The sequence below is a fragment of the Saccopteryx bilineata genome, chromosome 3 (genome assembly GCF_036850765.1).
Source record: "Saccopteryx bilineata isolate mSacBil1 chromosome 3, mSacBil1_pri_phased_curated, whole genome shotgun sequence".
In the NCBI taxonomy this organism is placed as follows: Eukaryota; Metazoa; Chordata; class Mammalia; order Chiroptera; family Emballonuridae; genus Saccopteryx; species Saccopteryx bilineata.
Genome location: NC_089492.1, coordinates 239,530,957 through 239,555,130, shown reverse-complemented (window position 1 = coordinate 239,555,130; position 24,174 = coordinate 239,530,957). Strand labels below are relative to the sequence as shown.

At 38.1% G+C, this 24,174-nt stretch overlaps 2 protein-coding genes across 14 annotated transcripts in view; one reads left to right on the top strand and one right to left on the bottom strand.

Annotated features, from left to right (window-relative positions):
* Positions 1 to 2,744: 2,744 nt before the first annotated feature.
* On the top strand, positions 2,745 to 15,444 carry USP1 (ubiquitin specific peptidase 1). 2 transcript variants are annotated; one of them, XM_066269025.1, is made up of 9 exons: positions 2,746 to 3,358; positions 5,378 to 5,614; positions 7,113 to 7,233; positions 8,186 to 8,290; positions 8,870 to 9,030; positions 10,580 to 11,265; positions 11,992 to 12,156; positions 12,829 to 13,030; positions 13,980 to 15,444. In XM_066269025.1, exons 2-9 carry the CDS (start codon positions 5,445 to 5,447, stop codon positions 14,713 to 14,715), a joined length of 2,346 nt encoding a protein of 781 aa, XP_066125122.1. In that variant the 5' UTR covers positions 2,746 to 3,358; positions 5,378 to 5,444; the 3' UTR covers positions 14,716 to 15,444. The 2 variants fall into 2 exon arrangements, with proteins under 2 accessions (XP_066125123.1, XP_066125122.1); XM_066269026.1 differs by lacking the exon at positions 5,378 to 5,614 and having other exon boundaries at positions 2,745 to 3,358.
* Positions 15,445 to 18,226: 2,782 nt separating this feature from the next.
* DOCK7 (dedicator of cytokinesis 7) overlaps positions 18,227 to 24,174 on the bottom strand; it is a 254,205-nt gene continuing 248,257 nt past the window's right edge. For 11 of the 12 annotated variants that reach the window (XM_066269012.1, XM_066269013.1, XM_066269016.1 and 8 more), the window contains 2 exons: positions 22,411 to 22,578; positions 18,227 to 19,069 (listed from right to left, as the gene is read on the bottom strand). In XM_066269012.1, coding sequence (XP_066125109.1) covers positions 19,027 to 19,069; positions 22,411 to 22,578 — 211 coding nt within the window. In that variant the 3' untranslated portion in view covers positions 18,227 to 19,026. The remainder of the gene's footprint in view (positions 19,070 to 22,410; positions 22,579 to 24,174) is intronic. The other variant, XM_066269024.1, reaches the window with a different exon arrangement.

The window sequence follows — 24,174 nt, the reverse complement described above, 5'->3', positions numbered from 1 at the left end:
AAGGGCAAACTAAAAAACTGACCTATAGTTATTTTTTTCTAATTCTGTCCTTGTCTACTTTAGGCATCATCATTATATTGGCCTCAAAATGAGTTGGGGAGCTTCTTCTTCCGCTCTCAAATAGGACTCATCAATCTCTTGAGAATATGGTAAAAAACTAGTTTTGAACTTATTTTACCATGTGATAACAGAATTAATTCTTTTTAGGAAGTTTAGATATTGTGAATGTCAGAGTTCTTTTTATAAACTCAATGATTAAGAGCTTTCTAAGTTTCACTTAAAAATTTTTTTTTAGTAGGGGGGAAGGCTAAGGGTAGTAAATTAAGGGGCAGTTATCTGAATTCAGAATTCCTGGCATAGCAAGGGAAGAGGTCATCAGTCATCCCTTGCAGGTTTTTTTTTTTAGGATTACAGAGGTACCTTGAGATACGAATTTAATTAGTTCTGTAACCAAGCTCGTAAGTCAGTCAACTCATATATCAAATTGCCAATACTGGACCTGTGCGCCAACGCGCCAACTAGCGGTAGCTTCCCAAATCACGACTCCTATTCAGAATTTCGCTCAGACCTCGAACAAAAATACGGACCGAGTTGCAGCTCATATCTTAAAAAAAATATTCGTATGTTGGTCTGTTCGTATCTCAAGGTACCACTGTAATATTATCATTCTAGGTGATTTCTCCCTGTCTCCTGGTTTAAAATACCAATTGGTGGCCCTGGCAGGTTAGCTCTGTCAGATCTGGAAACACCAAAGTTGTGGGTTTGATTCCCGATCAGGGCACATATGAAAAGCAACCAATGAAGACACAACTAAGTGGAACAACGAATGGATATCCCCACCCTATCCCCTTTCCTCCTTGTCTCTCTAAATCAATCGTTCAATCAATCGATAAAAATACTATTTGGTGGTTCCCAAATGTATATCTCCTGATCTAAATTGTCCACTGAGCTCCAAAGTTGGTATCTCCTGGCTCACCATCTTTACTTGTATATGAAATAGGTATCTCAATCTTAATGTCTAAGAACAATGGTCCCTCCCACCAAACCCTCTAGTTCCCCAGTGCATCCCACTTTGGCAACACCTAAACACTGTCCAGTTGCTTTGATGAAAAAAAAAATCCTTGTCATTTTTGTCTCTCTCTTTCTTTACAACTCATCAGTAGATCATGTTGGCTCCACTTCAAAATATATTCTGAATCCCACCAATTCTCAACATTTTCACTGCTACCACCTGATCACAAACCACCATACTTCAGTTCTGGACTACTGAAATAGCCTCCTAGCTGACTTCCTGCTTGCACAATTTTTAAGGTCAAGTCTACCCACCACTTTACAAATCATTCCACTCTCCAGCGCAAAATTCCAATGGCTCCCATCTCCTTACCCAGCTTAATCACAGTCCGGCCATGTTAACAAAAAATCTTATTTCCCACACTGTTGGGCCTGGACCATCCTTCCCTTGGATTTCTCCAAGGCTCCCTGTTTTCACTCAGCTCTCTGCTCAACTAACAACTCAAAGAGGTCTTTCAAGACTATCCTACAACAGCACACTTTTATCTCCTTTCCCTATCCCTCATATAATTTCCTATCACTTCAGTTCAACTTATGTCCCATCTAGAATGTCAATCTCCTTTAGAGCAGGGAATATATTTCATTTACACCGTATCCCTGGCACCCTGAAAAATGCCTGGCACACAGTAAGCACCCAAGAGTACCTGCCTAATTAAATGAATTGGGACTGAATTTATCCTGCCCTTGTTTTTTCGGTTGTGAGGTCATCTCACAAAGCAGGCAAACACAGAAGAAAGCAACACCCTGGTGAGGTCTACCTCGCTGTTTCTGAGCCTTTAGTAAGGGCTCGCGCAGCACTCCTTCACAGATATCCTAGCCAAAGCCGGGTCTTAAAATGCCGTTTTGCTTTCTTGTCCGGAAACGGGAGAAAATAAAACAGGGATGACGAGAGTTGAGGAAGGAGCTCTACTGTATTCCATGGAGGATTTAGGATTATCAATGGCAGCGTTTGTTTTTATTGGATAGGCCTGGGGGCGGTGAATGCAAAGAGAAAAATCCTGCGCTGACCAATAAGCATCCGGGTCAGCCATTTTCCGAAACTAGTTTCCCTGGTAACCCCACCCGAGGGTGTACGCAAAAAAGAGGGCGGGGCTTAGCCGAGGGCCTCACTCCGAAAACCGCGCCCTCGGAGGTGTCGAGGATTCACAAAGCGCAGAGCGAGATTTAACAGTTGACCGCGAAAGCGCGCGGTCGAGTGCCAATGCGAGCGGAAGGAAGGGAAGAGTTCCTGAAAATTACTCTGTTTGTCCAACAATGATTGGCTAGAGCCCTCCTTTTTAAAAAATTTTTCTTTTTTTAACTTTTGTTGGATTTATTGGGGTGACATTGGTTAATTACCCCTTTTTCTTCTTGGTATTGGCTGGACTTCCTTTCCCCGCCCTTTCCATTGACTTTGGTCTAGGAACTTCTGATTGGCTCTTTCAGACGGGTCGGGTGGGGAGGAGGAGCAAGGTCTGGGGATTGCTCACGGATTGGTGGATTTGAGCATCTGGCGACGCCTCCAGGAAGGAGTCCGTCCCATCTTTCTCTGTCCCGTCTCCCGACCCGTACTTTTACTTCAACCCGCGCGCACAAATAGTTAAAAAAAAAAAAAAAAAAAAAAAAAAAATACGGCAGGGGGTGGGGTGTGAGGCTCGAGCCCGCCAGCCAGGCCTCTAGCACCTAGCGCGCGCCCTCAGCGAGGACCCATGCTAGCTGCCCGCGACGGTGCCTACGCTGTTTGAAACTGCAGAACCCGTTAGGCTCTAGGGGGAAACTACCGTTCCAGCTGGTTCCGGAGCACGTGCACGCCGGGGGCTAGTGGCGGTCGCGTGGCGGCTCCTGCTTTTCAGGCTCTACAACGCGGAGATTAGAACCGGCATTTTCGAAGGACGCCACCTCCAATCGCAGCGCTGGCGCGGGCGGAGGCTAAAGCACGGGGGTCCTGAGACTGAGGAAAACGCGCCAAGTTCCCCTCGGTGGTGGAGTGGGGAAGACCCTAGCGGTTCGGGCGCTTAGCCAGTGGGGCTAGTTCTTGCGCTCCTTACCATCCCGGGGCAGGCGCGGGCGGGCGCCGCTCCGGGGATGTAGTGGGTGCCGGCGCAAGGCAGGACCGAGCGGCGGCCCGGGTTCCCGCTCTGGAAAGCGAATGGTCACTGTGTCGCGGGGAAGGCGAAGCGGCCAGCTTTTCCGCGAGTGGGTCGGGGACTCCGCAGGCTCGGGGCAAGGTCTAGCTGTCGCACTCACACTCATCCCAGTTGGACTCGACGGCGTCACCGCCGTGGACCTCGCTTGGGGCCATGACCAGGTAAAGAGGGCCTGGGGAGGAGAGGCCGGTGCCGGGCGCCGATGCAGGCTGGGCCGGCTCCCGAGTGGGGCTGCTCTGGGACACGGGTGTCGGTGCCGCGGGGAGGACCCCCCAGACCGTGCTGGTGCTGCGCCCTGGCGGAGCTGCCCGCTGAGCCCATTGGCACCAGGCGGGGCGCCCCCTCCTGCCACGGCGGGACTCGAGAAAGCAGGTGCGGGTTCGGCGTAAATGGGACAACCCCACGGGCGTGGGGGCCGGAGTTGTGGTTCCGGCCAAGGACGCCGCGGGCCAGCCTCCCGCCGTGCCCTGGTTGCGATGGGCCGCGACCTCCGCTCATCTCGTCATCTTGCACTTTCTTTTGCGTTGTACAGCGGTTGGGGTTAGGGAGGAGACATGTTTCCATTTACGTTGTCCTGTGTCGGTAACTGCGAAATGTTACAGCGCAGTTTCTTTTAATTTTTTGAGAAGTATTTAGAACGCCGCGTGTCTTAAACCTTTGTCGAGGGTGTTCTTGTTTGGAGTTGAGGCGTGTCATTTTATAATGGAAAGAACTTAAAACTAATGGGACTGAGTGTTCACGCTGTCATTTCAAGAACATTTAGTGTTCGATTCATTGTGCTTTCTGAGAAGTGGGATTTACTTACAGGATAGACACTTTTGATGTAACAACTCCTAGTTTTAAGGAAAGCCAGGTGCAAGAAATGTTTTTAAGTCTCAGAAATGTTAAATGTTCAGTTATTGTTTTGAGAGAGCCAAGAGGGTTGGTTTATTTGGATAATCCGTTCTTTCGGCTGCTTCATCAGTTTTTCTTGTATTTACGTACTCTGTTTCTGAGACAATCCAATTTCCATCATTTATTAGGATTGGTTCCAAAGAAAAACCTTTTTTTTAATGATTAGAGATCCCCGACAACTTAGCACAGGCTGGTTTATCATTCGTGATAGCATCGTCGGCATTAAGTGGCCAGGAGAGTAAATTGAGTTGGAGGAGGGGATGGGGAAATTGGTCAACTTTCCACATTCCTGGCTTGAGTCTGAAAAATGTGGTTTCAATGTCGAGTTCAGTGTTAATTCTCAGATGAGAGGCAACCAGTGAAATGCTTTAGAAAGGATGGAATTTGATTGAGTTTTGTTAATTTATGGTATTCTGTATGTACATTGGAAAGTCATTGCTGAGCTTTTGTTTTGGGTTCTTAGATAATTTTCCTCCAGATATCCTAATGAAAAAAAAAAACTGATGTAAAAAGTAACTACCAAAAATATTACCCTTTTTTTAATCTAAAAGTTTTACTTTAAAACTGGGAAGAAAGAGAGCAATAGGCACACCAAATTATCTTTTTCCTACATGAAGCATTATTTTAAAAACTATATATTTTTTAGAAAATGTTTGGAAAATAAGTAGGGTGTTGTGGTTTCTAGTGCTAAAGAATTTTATGTACACAAGATGCACCACTGTCTCAGCCTTCTTAATACTTTTCACTCAAGCTTTTAGGTATAACAGCACCAGATTAATGCCTTTTCCTTATTCAAATTATACTTTAAAGAGATTTTCTAGAGAATATTTCATGTATTCATATTAACAAGTAGAAAAGACCTTGGAAGGGAGACTCATTCCAGTATCCTTTGATTTCCCATTCATCCCTCTTCATTTCCCACCCCTACTTTGTAATTAGAGATAGTAGTTGCTTAGTCAATATTTTCTGAGTGAATTAATAAACTATAATAATTAAGGTTTTACTTAATCTACTTTACCGTAGGTCTACTAAAATGTATTTTGTGATGTGACTTTTAATAATCAAGCTAAAAAATACCACGTATCTCTGGTACTTTTCCTTGTGTAAGAAAGTTAAGGACAAATGGCAAGCAGTAGAACATTAGAGTGCCTATTATTGCCAGGCATTATTACATTTTCAAATAAGTTCTAATTAGTATTGTTCCTTGGTAAATTTGTTTTCAAAATTGATTTTATTGCCTTCAGCTGATAACTGAAAACTAATGAAGTCTTTTCTGTGATTAACAGATATGATTGGTGATCATAACGTCCCTATATAAATTAATACTTGTCAACTCGGGGATTTGAAGAGAAAATGCCTGGTGTCATACCTAGTGAAAGTAATGGGCTATCAAAAGGTAGTCCATCAAAGAAAAACAGACTTTCCTTGAAGTTTTTTCAGAAAAAGGAAACTAAGAGAGCCTTAGATTTCACAGATTCTCAAGAAAATGAAGAAAAAGCTTCTGAATTTAGAGGATCTGAAATGTAGGTATCTTAAGTATATTTCTGTATTTTAAAAATTCCATATCAGTGAAGGAATGAACATAAGTTGATACTTCCAGACATTCTGACCTGATAGTCCATAGAGGCCAAAAAAAAAAAAAAAAAAAAAAGTCTCACATTTGTGAGTTAAGTCTGGTGGTATACAGTAAAATCAGCGAAACTTTTGATTCCCTTAGGGATCACATCCATAATGTTAACTCATTTACATTGTGCTCAACCAATTCTTGGAGAAATATTTATTGACTACAATTGTTTTTCAGTGTCAACTTGATTGTAGTACAACACATTTAGTGTAAGGATGAAGAGATGGGTGATTTGGGGGAGGGCAAGAATACTTAACAGTTACCTGAGATATTTAAACTTTGTAGTCATACCTAACATATGAATTATCAAACCTGCTGGGGGTGTACAATAGCAAATTATATTTAGAATAAACTTAAAAAATGCTTTTGATACAAATCCTTTAAGTGACTGAAATCAGAACAAAATGAAATACTTGATTCCATAAGCAGTTGCTACAGTTGGAGTCTAGGCTAGCTCCCTATAGCAGATAGGTATTCTGCTGTATGACTAGAGTAAATTTGGTTTTATGTGTAAATTCCTAATATTTACCAGTAATCCATTTAGGAGGTTGTTTGTGATGCTTTTGTGTACCAGCATTCATGCCCATAAACATTTTGAGGTGCTAGAGTAATAGCAGCTAAAATATAAAAATGCTGGGATGACCTAATGTTTTGTTCGAGTGAGGTAATAGAATTATAAGCTTGAACAATGTGTTTTAAGAAAAAGCTATGTAATTCTCTTCATGAATTCTTAGATAGTGCCATAGTAAAGTTAAACTATAATTGATCCTTAACATGGGTTTGAACTGTGTGGGTCCATTTGTATGGGAATGTTTTTCAATAAGTACTGTAAATTATTTTCTCTTAGATTTTCTTAACATTTTTTTTCTAGCTTACTTTATTATAAGACTACAGTATGTAATACATATAACATACAAAACATGTTAATTGACTTTGTTTTCAGTAAGGCTCTGGTAGGTTCTGAGTAGTTAAGTTTTGGGGAGTCAAAAGCTGTATGGGAATTTTCAGCCGTGTGGTGGTGGTGGTGGGAGGTCAGTACCCCTAAGTCCCCCACTCCTTGCCCCCTGCATTGTTCAAGGATCAGCTGTCCTGTTGGCTTAACAAATCATTACCAGTTCCTCAATTTTCTACTCTGTAAAATGGGATTAATAGCCTTTTAATAGAATTAATTTTGAGGCTTCCTAATTGTAATGTTTTTAAAGTGCTTATAAAATTTTTATTTTAATGTATGGCAAATTTTTCACCTACACATATTTCTTCTTTTAAAATGCCATCTCAGTAAAATCCTTATGCTTTTCAGATCATCAACTTTTGGGAAAAGACAGTCTAGGGAAATAATGTTTCTACTTTAAGATACTATTTCACTGTATCTCTCTCCTCCTCTCTATACTTAATAGTGATCAAGTTGTTCCTGCAGCACAAACCTCACCTATAAACTGTGAGAAGAGAGAAAACTTGTTACCATTTGTGGGACTGAATAATCTCGGCAATACTTGCTATCTTAATAGTATACTTCAGGTAAATTGATGATTTTGCTGTATAATAAAACTTTAGTAGACAAGGGAAGATAGAGATTTAACATTTAATGCTTCTGAGAATTTCAGATTATTAGAGGATTTTTTTTTTTTTTTTTCTTTTCATTTTTCTGAAGCTGGAAACAGGGAGAGACAGTCAGACTCCCGCATGCGCCCCACCGGGATCCACCCGGCACGGGCGATGCTCTGCCCATCCTGGGCGTCGCCATGTTGCGACCAGAGCCACTCTAGTGCCTGAGGCAGAGGCCAAGGAGCCATCCCCAGCGCCATCTTTGCTCCAATGGAGCCTCGGGGGCTGCGGGAGAGGAAGAGTGAGAGAGGAAAGTGCGGGGGAGGGGTGGAGAAGCAAATGGGCGCTTCTCCTGTGTGCCCTGGCCGGGAATCAACCCGGGTCCTCCGCACGCTAGGCCGACGCTCTACCGCTGAGCCAACCGGCCAGGGCCTATTAGAGGATTTTAATTGTTCATACTATCCTTACCTTTGATTGTAATAAATCAGAATGCGCTAAAAGAAGGATTCTGAGTTGTGTGTCATAAACCTCCCCTTTTGGGTAAGAGTGATACATTAAATAAAATTGGGAGAGCAAAATGGAGTAGACCTTGGTTAAGTAGAAGATGTCAAACTTTTAGTTTTTCTTCCCAGTTTCTGGTGCTATGGTGTTAAGTATTTTAACCCTTGAGTCACATCTGTTTTATGTTGTACCATTACAGCCATGTCTTGGCAATACCTGCTCAGGCTCAGTGCATTATTGCCAGTGAGGGAAGACAGTGGGCTATGATGATGAAATAGAACAATTTTGATACAAATCTTAATTGCAGAATTTTAAGTAATGCATATTTTAAGTGCTCCACAAAACTCATGATAGTGTCTGAATGACTTAGGAATATAATTGTTATTTGTTCAGTAAACACTCAAGACAATTTCACTTTTTACAGGTATTATATTTTTGTCCCGGTTTTAAATCTGGAGTGAAGCACTTATTTAATATTATTTCAAGGAAGAAAGAAGTTCTTAAAGATGAAGCTAATCAAAAAGAGAAGGTAAAAGGAATAGAAAATAAGTTAAAAAGTAAATTAAGGGAAATTCACTTGCTTCAAAATAAAGTCAGATACATGGGGTTTGGGAAGAGGATGACAAAGATCATTTCTCAGTTAAACTATAACTGAGAATTAAATTTTTCAGTATTTTACATTGTCAGAAAAGCAGTTACTTTTCATTCTTACAGAGTAGCTAACTCACCCCTTTTACAGAGTGTGTCTTCCTGTCCTTTAATTTGTTTACCAATAAACTGTCATGTCATACCACCATCACAGTTTAGTATAGCTTTGTACCACCTGTTACTCATTTGTTGTTTCCCAATTGACTCCCTTTTAAAATTTAAGTAAATATAAAGGAACTGTTGACTTACATAATTAGAAAACCATTATCATCCACATAATAGAAAATTATCCAAAAAAATCTCTTAAAATTTTAAAAGTTTATTTTTTAACTCCATAAAACGAGTGCTATAATGAAATTAAATTTAGAAAAGCTAGTTTGTCTAGTGAAACAAAGACAAAGGAAGATACTTAATTTGTTCATAAATAAAAATACTGATTTGTGTGTTTCTTTCTTGGCAGGGAAATTGTAAAGAAGATTCTTTGGCAAGTTATGAACTAATATGCAGTTTACAGTCCTTGATCATTTCAGTTGAACAGCTTCAGGCTAGTTTTCTCTTAAATCCAGAGAAATATACTGATGAACTTGCTACTCAGCCAAGGCGACTGCTTAACACCCTCAGGTATAGCCTATGATACAATTTTAGGATTCCAGTTTAGCTGCTTACTGCTTTCTTTGGTGAATGATATATGAACAAGTATATAGCAAGGAGACTAGAAACCAAGATTTATAGTCTTTAATATCCAGAGACTCCAAAAACTGTACATTTTTTCATAAGTTTGGTGCTAAATTATTAAAGTTTATTTTTAAGAGGTTATTTATAGTCTTTATTCTTATTTATCTGATGTGAATATCCATGCATTTTCTGTAGAAATAGTCATGTAAAGTTTACTTAGGGTATACTGCCCTCTATCATGTTGGTGATATATATTTTACTTATGTGCCATAATTTTTTTTTTTTCTGTATTTCTGAAGCCGGAAACGGGGAGAGACAGAGAGACAGACTCCCGCATGCGCCCGACCGGGATCCACCCGGCACGCCCACCAGTGGGGGATGCTCTGTTGTGACCAGAGCCACTCTAGCGCCTGGGGCAGAGGCCAAGGAGCCATCCCCAGCGCCCGGGCCATATTTGCTCCAGTGGAGCCTCAGCTGCGGGAGGGAAAGAGAGAGACAGAGAGGAAGGAGAGGGGGAGGGGTGGAGAAGCAGATGGGCGCTTCTCCTGTGTGCCCTGGCCGGGAATCGAACCCGGGACTTCTGCACGCCAGGCCGACGCTCTACCACTGAACCAACCGGCCAGGGCCCCATATATATTTTTTAATCTGAAAAATTCTTAATTCCCAAACACATTTGTTCCTAAGGATTTCAGATTATGAATTGTAGGTCTGTATTCAAAATATATTATGCATAAGAACTATAAGTTCCAAATACTCTATTTTTGTTGTATGTGCTTAGAATATTAACTGGAATAGATTTCTTTTGATCCTATATATATAAAATAGCTTTATTCAAAATGTTATAGGTTAAGTCTTTAAAAAATTATCTAACCATTTAGTAGTTTAGGAATAGACCTAGGTGTAATATATTGTTCTGTTTGTTAAGAGGTAGTGTAATATGGTGTCTAAGAACAGGTTCGAATCCTGGCTTTGTATCTTAGCTATTCTGTGATCTTGGGCAAGTTACCCTATTTGTTAATAGTGGTGGTAACAGTACCTATTTCATGGGGTTACTGTGAGAATTATGTGATACACATAATATAAAAAGCACTTTGAATGAAACTTGGTATACAGCACTCTATTGTGATAATGAAAATGAGGTAAAACTTACTTTTACTTATAGTTACAAATTTAGGTAAATTTCATTTTAGTAGCTGAATAAATGTTTTGAGTTTAAAAATATTGTTACCTTATAAATATAAATTCATTTCTATATAGAAAAGTGGGTTTTTTTTTGTATTACATCTATTGATTGGTTGGTTGATTGATTTTAGAGAGAGAGGAGGGGGAAGAGACAGAAATATACATCAATCTATTTCTTTGTGTGCCCTGACCTGGGATCAAACCTGCAGCCTTTGCCCCTTGGGACGATGCTTTAACCACACAACTCTCTGGCCAGGGCTTTTGTATTTTATCTTAAAAGCTAAGATATGTGAAATGGGAATTTTTTTTATAGGGAACTCAACCCTATGTATGAAGGATACCTACAGCATGATGCACAGGAAGTATTACAGTGTATTTTGGGAAACATTCAAGAAGCATGCCAGCTTCTAAAAAAAGAGGAAGTAAAGAATGTGGCAGAATTATCTAATAAGGTAGAAGAAAAACCTCACCAGAAAGAGGAAATTAGTGGTGTTGATAGCATAGAGATGGACAATATGAGGCATCCTGAAGACTATAAAGAAAAACTGCCAAAAGGAAATGGGAAAAGAAAAAGTGACACTGAATTTGGTAACATGAAGAAAAAAATTAAGGTCTCCAAGGAACAACAGTCATTGGAAGAGAACCAGAGACAAACCAGATCAAAAAGGAAAGCTACAGGTGATACATTAGAGATCCCTCCTAAAATAATTGCCAAGTACATTTCTGACAATGAGAGTGCAAGACCCTCACAGAAAAAATCAAGAGTTAAAATAAATTGGTTCAAGTCTACAACTAAGCAACCCAGCATTCTTTCTAAATTCTGTAGTCTGGGAAAAAGAAACCAAGGATCCAAAGGACAGTCTAAAGATAATGAATATGATCTTGAAGAGGACTCTGGGAAGTGTGAAAATGATAACATAACAAATGGTTGTGGACTTCAGTCACCAGGGAATAATGTTAAGCCCATTAATGGTAATGAAGTTAAACCCATAAACAAAGGTCAGTATGATTTATTCTTAAACATTGATAGGTAGGCATTATCAACAGTTACAGAATTGGAATTTTCTCCTCTTAAGATACATATACAGTAGAAATCTGGCTAAAGTTTCTGTTTTGTTTAAGAAGAAATTTAACAGTGTGAACTGTAGTGTTTTAAGCACTGTGCTTAGATGTATTTCTTTGTGTTTAAATCTCAGTCTTAAGGTAATGTCAATTTATGGTTTATAAACGGAGTTCAATACATTTTAATGGAAAGAGGATAAATACTTCACCCTCTTACATAAACAGTATTTGACATAAAAACTCATGAAATGTATTGCATTTAGTGAAATGCAGTTGTAGAGAGGTAAGTAGTTACACCAGACTTGAACTGAATTTTTACCTAGTTTTGTCCAGATTACAGATCTCAGGGAAATGTGAAATATTGATATGGTTATGGTTTACCAAATGTGTCACCCTTATTTTGGGTATTCTGTAGGGGGAATGTCTTTGGGAAAGGAATTATGAAGACACAGTTGTGACTTACTTTTAGAGACAACATATTCAAAATTAGCTTTATAAGGAATTTATATTTCATGAATAAGGCACCTCCTAATGCTAATAAACAAGTTTAGATTTGAAAATCAGTCTTTTATTCATGCATGCTTTAAATGAATATTGGTTATTTGGGCTGTGCTGAAAAACTAATGTGCAATACACTTTTCCCTATTTTTGTTTTACGCACAGAGCAAATTGGTTTTGAGCTAGTAGAGAAATTATTTCAAGGTCAGCTGGTATTAAGGACTCGTTGCTTAGAATGTGAAAGTTTAACAGAAAGAAGAGAAGATTTTCAAGACATCAGTGTGCCAGTACAAGAAGATGAGCTTTCCAAAGTAGAAGACAGTTCTGGAAGTAAGCAAACTTGGGGTCTCTGTAAAGACCAGGGAGTAATTAGAGCTTTCTTCAATAAGCACAGTCTAATAAGCTTGTGTAATTAATTGAGAAGTTGTATTTTAGTGGCTTTGTTAAAATAAAATCATTGACAAGTAGCTTCACTTGTTAAAAACTAGCTTTGGAAAATTGTGGAATCTTTATTTTGATGTGTAGAGTATAATGAGAAAAATGAAACGCTTTGCTATAAGTTAACATTTAGGTACTTGAATTTCTCAAAGCTACTGAAGATATTTTTGTGTTAACACAACATTTGAACCACTGTTTTGTCTCGTATAGACCACAAAAAATATAGAAATGTAATGGGAAATTATCATGACACTGGTTTACATGCTCAGATATTGGAAATTGGCTATTAAATATAAACTAAAGTCTGTCTTACACTGAGTCAGAGACTAGGTTTGTCATGTTCATCTAAATATTTTTTGGCTGACCAAATACAAATATTAAAAAGATGTGCACTTGTTGAGGGTGAACTTAAGAGTTTCTGAAACTAAAAAAGAAATGTCCTTAGTTATTATTGGAAGGATTAGTCCATTGAAATTGCATGCTATCTTTGAACGTGGAACTTTGTGGTTTAATTTTTAAATGTCTGACAAGTTTATTTGTGAGTGAAAGGATTCTTTTATGTAGTTTCTCCAGAGCCAAAAACAGAAATGAAGACCCTGAGATGGGCAATTTCACAGTTTGCTTCAGTGGAGAGGATTGTTGGAGAAGATAAATATTTCTGTGAAAATTGCCATCATTATACTGAAGCTGAACGAAGTCTTTTGTTTGACAAAATGCCTGAAGTTATAACCATTCATTTGAAGTGTTTTGCTGCTAGTGGCTTGGAGTGAGTATTACAAATAAAAGCTATATGAGGAAAATGAGCTGCTATAGAAGTTTTGTTTAAGACAGTATAATATAAATTACTGAAATGAAGTCATTTATAAAGATTGCCATAGAAAAATTCTTATCAAGTTTCCCTATAAAAATGTATCAGTTTAAATCCTTTTAGTCTGACTGCATATTCTGTGATTTCTTTATACATCTTTTCATTCCTTATTAGATACAAGTTAAATTGATTAAAGCGGAGAACAAATTTTACATACATCAAGAGTTTTTTGAGGGGAGAAAAAGGCCAAATTATTTTAGTTTTAAGGTAACTCAGGAAATCAAACTAATCTTTGAACAATCTAAAAGTAATTTAAAAATAAGTATAAAAATACCAGTTACATTCTGAGTAGTCTGGCTTTTTTCTGACATATCGTTGTAGATTTTATTCCTTTCTTTATCAGTGAATTGTTTAAAATTACCCAAGGGCTTCCCAGGAGCTCTCCACGTATATTATTGTGCTGGAAGAATGACATACGGTTCTTTCAGCAGACTTTCTTTGCTATAGTACTATTTATTTTTGTCCTTAAATCCTGGTAGAGATAGACTTTGCATTAAAATGACTTTCTAAAATGACTTGATTTGAAATTTGGTGTTTTTTATGCCATTTATTTTCTCACTGCATAAAATTAGGAGGGGGAATTAAGGAGGGGGTAGTGAAGCAGGTGAAATGCCATATAGCCTTCACACAAACACCTGAATATTAGCATTTATTTCAGTATTTTTCTTTGTGCAAATATTTTAAGTATATAAAATTGTGGTCTTTTATTCTTTTGTGTTTATTTATAGGAGCACTAAATAAATATATATTAAGGGTTCATTCAGACTCTTACTTGGTTTCACATTGGGTGTAAAGTTGAATATATTTAAAGTGGAATTGCAGAAAACCTTATTTTTTTTCTTCAAAGGTTTGATTGTTATGGTGGTGGACTTTCCAAGATCAACACTCCTTTATTGACACCTCTTAAATTGTCACTAGAAGAATGGAGTACAAAGCCAACCAATGACAGCTATGGATTATTTGCAGTTGTGATGCATAGCGGCATTACAATTAGTAGTGGGCACTACACTGCTTCTGTTAAAATCACCGACCTTAACAGTTTAGAACTAGATAAGGGAAATTTTGTGGTCAACCAAATGTGTGAAATGGGTAAGCCAGAGCCATTGAATGAGGAGGAAGCAAGGGATGTGGTTGAAAATTACGATGATGAAGATGTATCAATTAGAGTCGGTGGAAACACACAGCCAAGTAAAGTTTTGAACAAAAAAAATGTAGAAGCTGTTGGACTTCTTGGAGGACAAAAGAGCAAAACAGATTATGAACTATACAACAAAGTATCTAATCCTGATAAAGGTGCCAGTACAGCATTTGTTGAAAATAGAAATTCTGAGACTAACATTACTAATGGGACCCATGAATCTGATAGAAACAAGGAATCCACTGACCAAACAGGCATTAACATTAGTGGATTTGAGAACAAAATTTCATATATAGTGCAAAGCTTAAAGGAGTTTGAGGGAAAGTGGTTGCTTTTTGATGATTCTGAAGTAAAAGTGACTGAAGAGAAGGACTTTTTGAATTCTCTTTCCCCTTCTACATCTCCTACATCTACTCCTTATTTGCTATTTTATAAGAAACTATAGAGTATATTATCCTTGTGTATATAAACATTGGCAGAGTTGATTACATTAAAATTTTGGCTTATCTTTTGAAGCTATTGGATATTATTGGTCTCTAGGTTTTTATATAGTGAGATGTGAATTACTGAAAACCATGTTAATTTTTAGAATTCATTTCCTCTTAGTAGAGACTAGTGATGTATTAGCTTCTGGGAACAAACTTGTATAGGTTCTTAAAAGAATGATCTAAAATGGAAGCATTTAAACACTTTTGAATTTACATCTTTTTGTGTTTGCTTTTTAAAATAAAGTGCTTGTATTTGTATCTCCATATTTTGGAGTAATTATCTACATGATGTTTTATAGCTCCTGTGGGTTTTTTTTAGCTAATAAGCCAAGTATCATTTCAGTACATTTAGTTTTATCAGTCAGGAAGCCAAATCTCTGATGGGCTGCATGGGAGGCACAAAGTCTGGAATATGTGTGTATTCACACTGGTGTATATTTTGTGCCTTGGATCACTTTGAAAGTGTCTCAGAAAACCTGGACAGTCCTACCTTCACTAGAATTTTATATGTATTTATAAAGATGATTCTTTAGTAAATCTTTTTGGGCATGGACTAATTTGTATCTCTTCATAGTAATATTCTGCACGATCTGTATATAGTATATTAAACTTAGAGGTATGACCTTAAGTTTAATGGGTTTTTTTTTAATCAGAAGGTCAATAAAATTTTAAATGCTTAAAAACTATGTATATAAATGCTTCTTTTGTGTATGCATATTTTTACCATAAATACAGCTGGGTTCTCTTAAAGAACAGAATATGTGTGTGTATGTATAATATACATGTACACATTCATAGAAGAGAATAAACAGGCATAACTATCTTTCTCTAATACTTTTGTAGGAGAATTCAAATTGTGCTTAGTCCATATAAGTTGTCATACTTAAAAGTTTACACTAGAAATTGTTATTTTTAGTGAGAGGAGGGAGGTTGAGAGCCATACTCCTGCATGTGCCGAACAAGAATACTCAGCAAGCCCACTAGGGCTCGAAGCTCTGCCCATCTTGGACCATTGCCCAGCAACTGAACCATTTTTTTAGTACCTGAGGTGGAAGCCACAGAGCCATCCTCAGCGCCCCATGGCCAACTCCCTCTAACCAATGGAGCTACGGCTGTGGGAAGAGGAAAGAAAGAAGGGGGATGGGGAGCGGTGGAGAAGCAGATGGTTGCTATGCTCTGTGCCCTGACTGGGAATCAAACCCAGAACATCCACACGCTGGGTCAACGCTCTACCATTAAGCCATCTGGCCAGGGCTAAAAATTGTTTTTTTTTTTTGTTTTTTTTATTCATTCATTTTAGAGAGGAGAGAGAGGGGGAGAGACAGAGAGAGAGGAGAGAGACAGGGGGGAGGAGCTGGAAGCATCAACTCCCATATGTGCCTTGACCAGGCAAGCCCAGAGTTTCGAACTGGCGACCTCAGCATTTCCAGGTCGACGCTTTATCCACTGCGCCACCACAGGTCAGGCTAAAAATTGTCTTTTTTAAAGTAGATATAACTATGTAGCATAATCTAGAACTGGAGAATTTAAGGTTATTTGGGCCCATGTAAAAATTTCTTTAAATTTACATTTTAATATATTAAATTAGTAACTGATCAAGTATCTTAAGACTTCTTAAAAGATATTCTTGGTATCAATATTAAAAATAATTCTTAAGAATATATGCTATTGGGCCTGACCAGGTGGTGGCACAGTGGATAGAGTGTTGGACTGGGGCACAAGAGTACCCAGGTTTGAAATTCTGAGGTCACCAGCTTGAACATGGGATCATAGACATGAATGACCCCATGGTCACTGGCTTGAAGCCCAAGGTTGCTGGCATGAGCAAGGAGCCACAATGAAGAACTGATGCTGCTATCTCTCTTCCTGTCTGTCCCTATCTGTCCCTCTCTCTGTCACAAAAATATAAATATGCTACTGGAACAACACTTTTACCCCATTTCAACAAATAAGAGTACCTGTTAGCTAATAAATCAGTTGCATAGTTAAAGAATGTAAGTCACGATTCAGAATCGGTAATGGAACTTTTAAAAAGAAATAACTTTGGCCTGACCAGGTGGTGGCACAGTGGATAGTGCGTCGAACTGGGATGCGGAAGGACCCAGGTTTGAGACCCCGAGGTCGCCAACTTGAGCGCGGGCTCATCTGGCTTGAGAAAAAAAAAAAAGCTCACCAGCTTGGACCCAAGGTCGCTGGCTTGAGCAAGGGGTTACTCTGCTGAAGGCCCCCCATCAAGGCACATATGAGAAAGCAATCAATGAACAACTAAGGTCTCGCAACGAAAAACTGATGATTGATGCTTCTCATCTCTCTCCGTTCCTGTCTGTCTGTCCCTATCTATCCCTCTCTTTCTCTCAAAATAAATAAATAAATAAATAAAACGAAGTAACTTTGAACATTACCCATAAACTTATGATGGGGTAGGAATTACTAAAAACTTTAAAAAGAAACAGCTCTGAATACTACCCATAAGTTTCTAATGGAGTAATTCTAGGATAGAGCCTAGGCCTCTATTAAATATTCAAGGGACTACCAAGGTTAAGAACTGCTAGTATAGATTCCTAATACAAGAAAGTTTAAAGCCAATTGAAGTACGTGGTTAAGTTATCAAGTGTTAAGTATACCAATGTTTTAAGAGGAAAAGGAAGCTTCTTAGTTCACAATACTTAGTAATGCATGATATTAAATCATAATTATATAAATATTAAAGTTCTTGATATTGTCACAGATTTGTATGAAAATATTAAAACTTAGATAAATGTAGCCTAATGAGAAATGACAGGCATTTAACATTCTCTCCCTTACATCTACCTCCCCCTTTCCCCACCCACGGAAAGAGTGTGTTATCTTTTTTGTTTTAATGAGTTTCCATTCTTAATTCCTGCCTTTCCTTCTTGTTCATCTGGATTTTTTGTACCCAAATATATTTTTGAGGTTACACCTTTCTGACTTCTTAATCCCTTGTCCAAAATTGTAGACTATCTGAAAAACCTTTTCATAATTCCGTCTTTGAATTCATGTGGAAAAGAGGAATTTGAGATGACATTGTTATAACGGTAGGCTGGAGGGTGGTAGATATCACCATCCCCTCACCTGTGCACTCAGAAGAATCAGACATTTTGGAGATCTTATTTTCAACATCAACAGAATGAAGGCACTTAAATTTTAGTTCTAAGTGATTCACATAACTGGTCAGTAGAGCAAAGGAATAGATTATAAATATTGACTATAAATTTTTTAAAAATACTTTTGCATTTGTTTTTTATGAAGTTATAACTTGATTAATTAGTTCCTAAGTTAAAACAACTAATTTTATGTTTACATGTACTTTGCAAAATCTAGATAAGTATAAAAAATATAACCTCATTCAGCTGGTAGATTAAAATCAACTAGCTGCTCTTGGTGTTATTTTTATGGTGATGTAACAGCTTTAAAGCAGGTTTCTGATTTAACAGCTCAGAGATCACTAAAAAACTGATGAATGTTTAATTTGAAACAGGAATCATTCATTACAGTTGCTGAGAGTCATTACGTTCATACCACTGTCATTAGTATAATAAGGTTGAGTCAAAAAGATCAAGCTACTATCAATGGTTTTAGCAATCAATACTTAAATTATTTCTGCAATTTATTCTAATTCCCTTTTTATGTGTGTCTAAATGGAAAATAGCTTAGAAACCAGTTTTAGGACTTCACAAACCAGTTATCAATATCTTTACTTATAAATTTATTCACTTAATTTGGGACTTGGGTCATAAAGTGACTGTCAATTTTTATTTTCATTTTCCTAGTTTTGGAACTAGTTGGTGAGTCAACTTTTATTTTATGCCTTTGTCAATAAAGATGTTAAGGTCCCCACTCAGTAAAATTAGTGTAAACGTTCACATATTTAATAGTACCTTTAAAATAAGCATTACTACATTTGAAATGGTTCCAAAATGAATCTAGAAATGGTAATATAAATTAAAAAATACAAACTTAAATTTAACATTAGCTATGGTATAAATAATGGTAAATGTATAGTGTACCTTTGAGTCATTACAATGTCTTTAAAAATAACAGCATATTACCAGAACATGAGATGCCAGAGCCGTGATTCTCAAACTGCAACAATCTACATTTGATATTGTTTTGGCCACTGCATTCCTCAATGAGTAAATTAATGCTGTGATTTCCAGAATTAAGTCCCAAGTCTTATTTTTCAATAGAATTTTTCACACTCAATGTTGAGTATGTGGCTCTTTTCAAATGAGTAAAACATGTTTATTTTAGAGATCCATTTTGCGCAGGCTCATTCGACTGAAGGAATCTCTGGAAAGAAAAGAGATACGTGAACAATTTTTGCATATTTCTTTTTTTAATTGAATTTTATTGGGGTGACACTGGTTAACATTTCTATAGGTTTCAAATGCCCAATTCTACAACACATCTGTATATACTGTATTGTGTGTGCATCACCCCTCACCAAGTCACCTTTGTCCATCACCATTTATCCCCTGTACCCTCCTCATTCACCCTCACCGCACTCACCACACTGTTGTCCATGAATTGTTTTGTCCTTTTTGCTCTATCCTTCCACCTTCCTCACCAATCTCCCCCACAGCTGTCAGCCTTCTCTGTATGAGCCTTTTGCATATCTCTCTAAAATAGGTTTCACACTTTTAACTTTAAAAGTTTTTGCCACCAAAGTTATCAACTTTCAAGTTGCTCTTTTATACATATATTCTGGCTTATAAACTTCTCTATATATCAGAGGTATATTACAGTGACCCCTTTACCAAGTGATCGTTTATTCACTTGTGTAACAGATGCATTAGATATAAATAAAACAAGGAACTAAAGGAAATGGAAGAAATTTCAGGAAAATGTTTTTTTGTGTTATTAAAAGGTAAAATGTAGGTGTTATTTACAATATTCTAAGTCTTAAGTCAGTGGTTCTCAAGCTTTCAGGTTTTAGGCCCTTTTTACAATTAAAAATTGAGGACCCCAGGAAGCTTTTGTTTGTGTGGACTATATTTACCATACTAGAAGTTAAAACTAAGAAAAATTCAAATTATTTTACAAAATAGTCCATTACATAACAGTGTTTATTAAAAATGACTTATAGCCTAGCTGGCTAGCTCAGTTGGTTAGTGTCATCCTGACATGCTGAAGTTGTGGGTATGATCCCCAGTCATGGCATATACAAGAATCAACCAATGACACTATGAATAAGGTGGACAACAAATTGATCTCTCCCCCCACACTAAAAATTAAAAAAAATTTTGCAAGAAATTTTAGGAGAGTGTCATACTTACATATTCAATATCCAGCTTAATAGAAGGCCTAGGTTCTCATATCTTTTAAAAAATATTTTATTTACTTATTCACTTTAGAGAGAAAAAGAGAGAGAGAAAAGGGCAAGGAGCAGGAAGCATCAACTCCCATATGTGCCTTGACCAGGCAAGCCCAGGGTTTCGAAACAGTGACCTCAGCGTTCCAGGTTGATGCTTTGTCCACTGCGCCACCACAGGTCAGGCTAGGTTCTCTTATCTTTTACAATCTCACATTACATGTAGTCTCTGGAAAACCACTGTACTCATAAGAGAATGACAGTGAAAAAGGCAAATAATATATGGTATTAATATAAAATTAGTTTTGACTCGGGAATCTCCTGAAAGGGCCTCAGGGACGCCCTTCCCACAGGAGTCCCACATCACACTTGGAGAACCACTATCGCAATGCCTTATAATTACTAGTATAGATTTTGTAAATCAGCAAAATAAAAATTTCAAATTCTAAGGAAGTTTTATTTTCTGTTATGAAGATGTTAATAGTGAAGAGAATATTATTCTTCAATACTTCTTAATGTATATCCCTTTATCCTTAATTTCTTTTGTTTAGCCTTCCTGCTGTTAAGGTTAAGCTCTGATGTTTACAATCTCCTGGAAAGGAGAGGGCAGGCACAAACAAGTCATGTTCAGCTTTGAAACTCAAAGTGTGGTTTGTCTGGTTCCAGAGAAAGCAGTAGTAAAAGTTAGATACTGCCTGCCCTGTGGTGGTGCAGTAGATAAAGCATCGACCTGAATGTTGAGATCTCCGATTCGAAACTCTGGGCTTGTCCAGTCAAGACACATATGACAAGCAACCAATGAACAACTAAAGTGAAGCAGCTATGGGTTGATACTTCTTGCTGTAAAAATCAATAAAAAATATTCTTCAGAAGAAAAGAGATTTTCTAAATTCCAAAATTCCCATGAACATTAAGAACTAAAACTTGGAGGATTGACCATAATCAGATCATAGAGAAGGCAAAGCTCAGGATAATACTGTAACGGAGTTTCCTTTCGATGGGAAGAATAGTCTTGACTGAAAAGAGTTGGAGAGATTGGAAGGAAGAAAGAACAAGGATTAGGAAATTGCCTAACTACATCCAGCACCCTCATTCCAGGACCTTTAACCACAGTATAAGATGGTGGAGGGAGTTAGAAGCAGGAAGGCAGAAATTCCAAAATGATTGAAGTAGAAGCCAAAAGTGGAGGGGACTAGTGTTGCTTCTCAATAGGAATTTTAAGAGGCAACCATCTAGAGTTCACCCATCAGTATAGGATGCTGGAAGCAAACTATTTTGCCAGAGGTAGGACCTGTTCCTGTATATTGTGGAATAGATTCAGGTAATCTATTATGTGCTTCCTGGGACATGACATACAGCAGGCACTTCATACACATTTTTTGAATGAATGTATGAATGATTTTTTTCAGAGGTCTAGAAGTACAGAAATATTAGATCACTGAAGAACAAGGACTAATTCCCAGATGATCAAATAGCCACTTTACCTTCTTTCGTAGTATATTTTAGCATGTATTTATATTGTTTTCTTATTTTTAAAAGCAGCAACAAAGGCCTTCCAAATTATTAATCAGATAAGTATAATTTAATTGGTTTTACTGCTATTTATTCAAAGGAAAGGGTGGTAAAATATTGGTACCACAATAATTCAAGCTGCATATACATTTGGATTTCAATGCCCTGCCCAGAATTCAGGTACTAAAAAGCAAAATGTTAAGCACCATCCTTGGATATTTTCATGCCATTTAATGTCCACAACAACCTTTTCAGTGGAAGAAGTTTTAGGGGAGAAATCTAAAAATTAGATTAAATTACCTGCTCAAGTATACTTCGGATTAGTTGGACAAAATTCCAAGTTATTTCCATTTCTAATTTTGTGTCACACTTAGAAAGTAGAAAAAAATACTGAAGCCTTCTTGATTCTCAGTGGGGTTACCTATATTAATACAAATCTATATCACTGCATACTATTCACTGTCAGGACTGAGGGAAATAAATACATGGCTCCTGATACATTGCAGTGAATACTCCCACAAAAATACCAGAAAGTGTGACAGGACTTTAAAAAGAATAGTTTTAAGAGACCAGACTTATTATGTGTGGTGTCTTCATTAGAAAAAGTACGTAACACAACTGATTATTGACTTACAGAAAGAACTGACTTGGAGACTGGTTCATGTAGAGATAATAAAAGGTTTATACTAGTTGAACTTGTCTAGAGACACTATCTAAAACCATGTAATAAGTTACACTATTAAAGCAAATAATTCAAGCAGATTTTATTTTTCTGAACATATCCAAAATAATAGAAAAACAAGCATACCTGTGGCAGGTGACAGGTAATACTGCCTTGTATAACTGAGGGATCTTTCTGTTTATTAAAGGCTGTAGGGCCTCTTTAAGGCGGTGATAATTTCTCTCCAGTTCCCTTTGATACTCTTTTTGATCTGGCCCAATTAGGCTCTTATTTTTTCTTAAGGCATCCTCACACCTAGAAAAAAATGTGTTGTCAAAAAATTTCATCTTGTACAGTTTGAGGGCTTCTGCTAATTATATATTCACCAGGATGAAGACATTCAGTTCCTTGGCTGGATGTTTAATATCTTGTATTGGGTTTAAGAAAGAGAACAGATGATCAACTGAGTTCCTTAAAAATCTAGCATTCACTTCTTTCCAGTACTTATTTAATTGAAAATTACATATTTTTATCTAAAATTTTTTTTAAAAGAAAAACTATTTCTAAATGTTAAGTCTGAAGCCATTTTTTCCTCACATATCACCACTAAACTAAAAGCTCTTTAAGGGCTTTACCCATATTCACTGATGAGGCACTGACGGCATTTGGCACATGGGTCTGCCTGTGTTTAAATGTTTCTTAAATGACCAGCTCTTGATAACAATTTATTGAGATACTTAAGAAAAAAATATCTGGAGCCTGACTAGGCAGTGGCACAGTGGATAGTGTCAGCCTAGGGTGCAGAGGAACCAAGTTCAAAACCCCAATCTCATCAGCTTGAGCGCGGGCTCACCAGCTTGAGTGCAGAGTTGCTGGCTTGAGTGTGGGATCATAGACATGACCCCATGGATGCTGACTTAAGTACAAAAGTTGCTGGCTTGAACCCAAAGTCTCTGGCCTGAGAAAGAGATCACTCGCTCTGCTGTAAGCCCCCACCTCCGGTCAAGGCACATATGAGAAAGCAATCAGTGAACAACTAAGGTGCCGCAATGAAGAATTGATGCTTCTCATCTCTCTCCCTTCCTGTCTGTCTGTCCCAATCTGACCCTCTCTATGTCTCTCTTGCTAAAGCGAACAAATAAAAAAACAAAACCATCTAGACTCTGATAGATAAATCAAAGGCTATTAAAAAGCAATGTGTACATATCACTACTTGCAGAATATAGCTAAAGTAATGCTCAGAGGAAAATGTATAGCCTTAAGGGCTTATATTAGAAAATAAAGGGCCCTGGCTGGTGGCTCAGTGGATAGAGTGTTGGCCTGGCACATGGATGTCCCAGGTTCAATTCCTGGTTAGGACACATAGGAGAAGTGATCATCTGCTTCTCCACGCTTTCCCTCTCCCCCTTCTCTCCCTCTTCTCCTCCAGTGGATCAATTGGTTCCAGTGTGGCCGCAGGTGGTAAAAACAGTTCGTTACTTGAGCATTGGCCCAAGATGGGGTTGCCGGGTGGATCCCAGTCGAGGTACCTGTAAGAGTCTGCCTCACTATCTCCCCTCCTCTCACCTAAAAAAAAAAAAAAAAAAAGAAAAAAAAGAGGCCCTGGCCAGTTGGCTGAGTGGTAGAGCATTGGCCTGGTGTGTGGAAGTCCTGGGTTAGATTCCTGGCCAGGGCACACAGGAGAAATGCCCATCTGCTTCTTCACCCTTCTCCCTCCCCTTCCTCTCTATTTCTCTCTTCCCCTCCTGCAGCCAAGGCTCCACTGGAGCAAAGTTGGCCCAGACACTGAGGATGGCTCCATGGCCGCTGCCTCAGGTGCTAGAATGGATCCGGCTGCAATGGTGCAATGCCCCAGATGGGGAGAACACCATCCCCTAGTGGGCTTGCTGGGTGGATTCTGGTCGGGCGCAT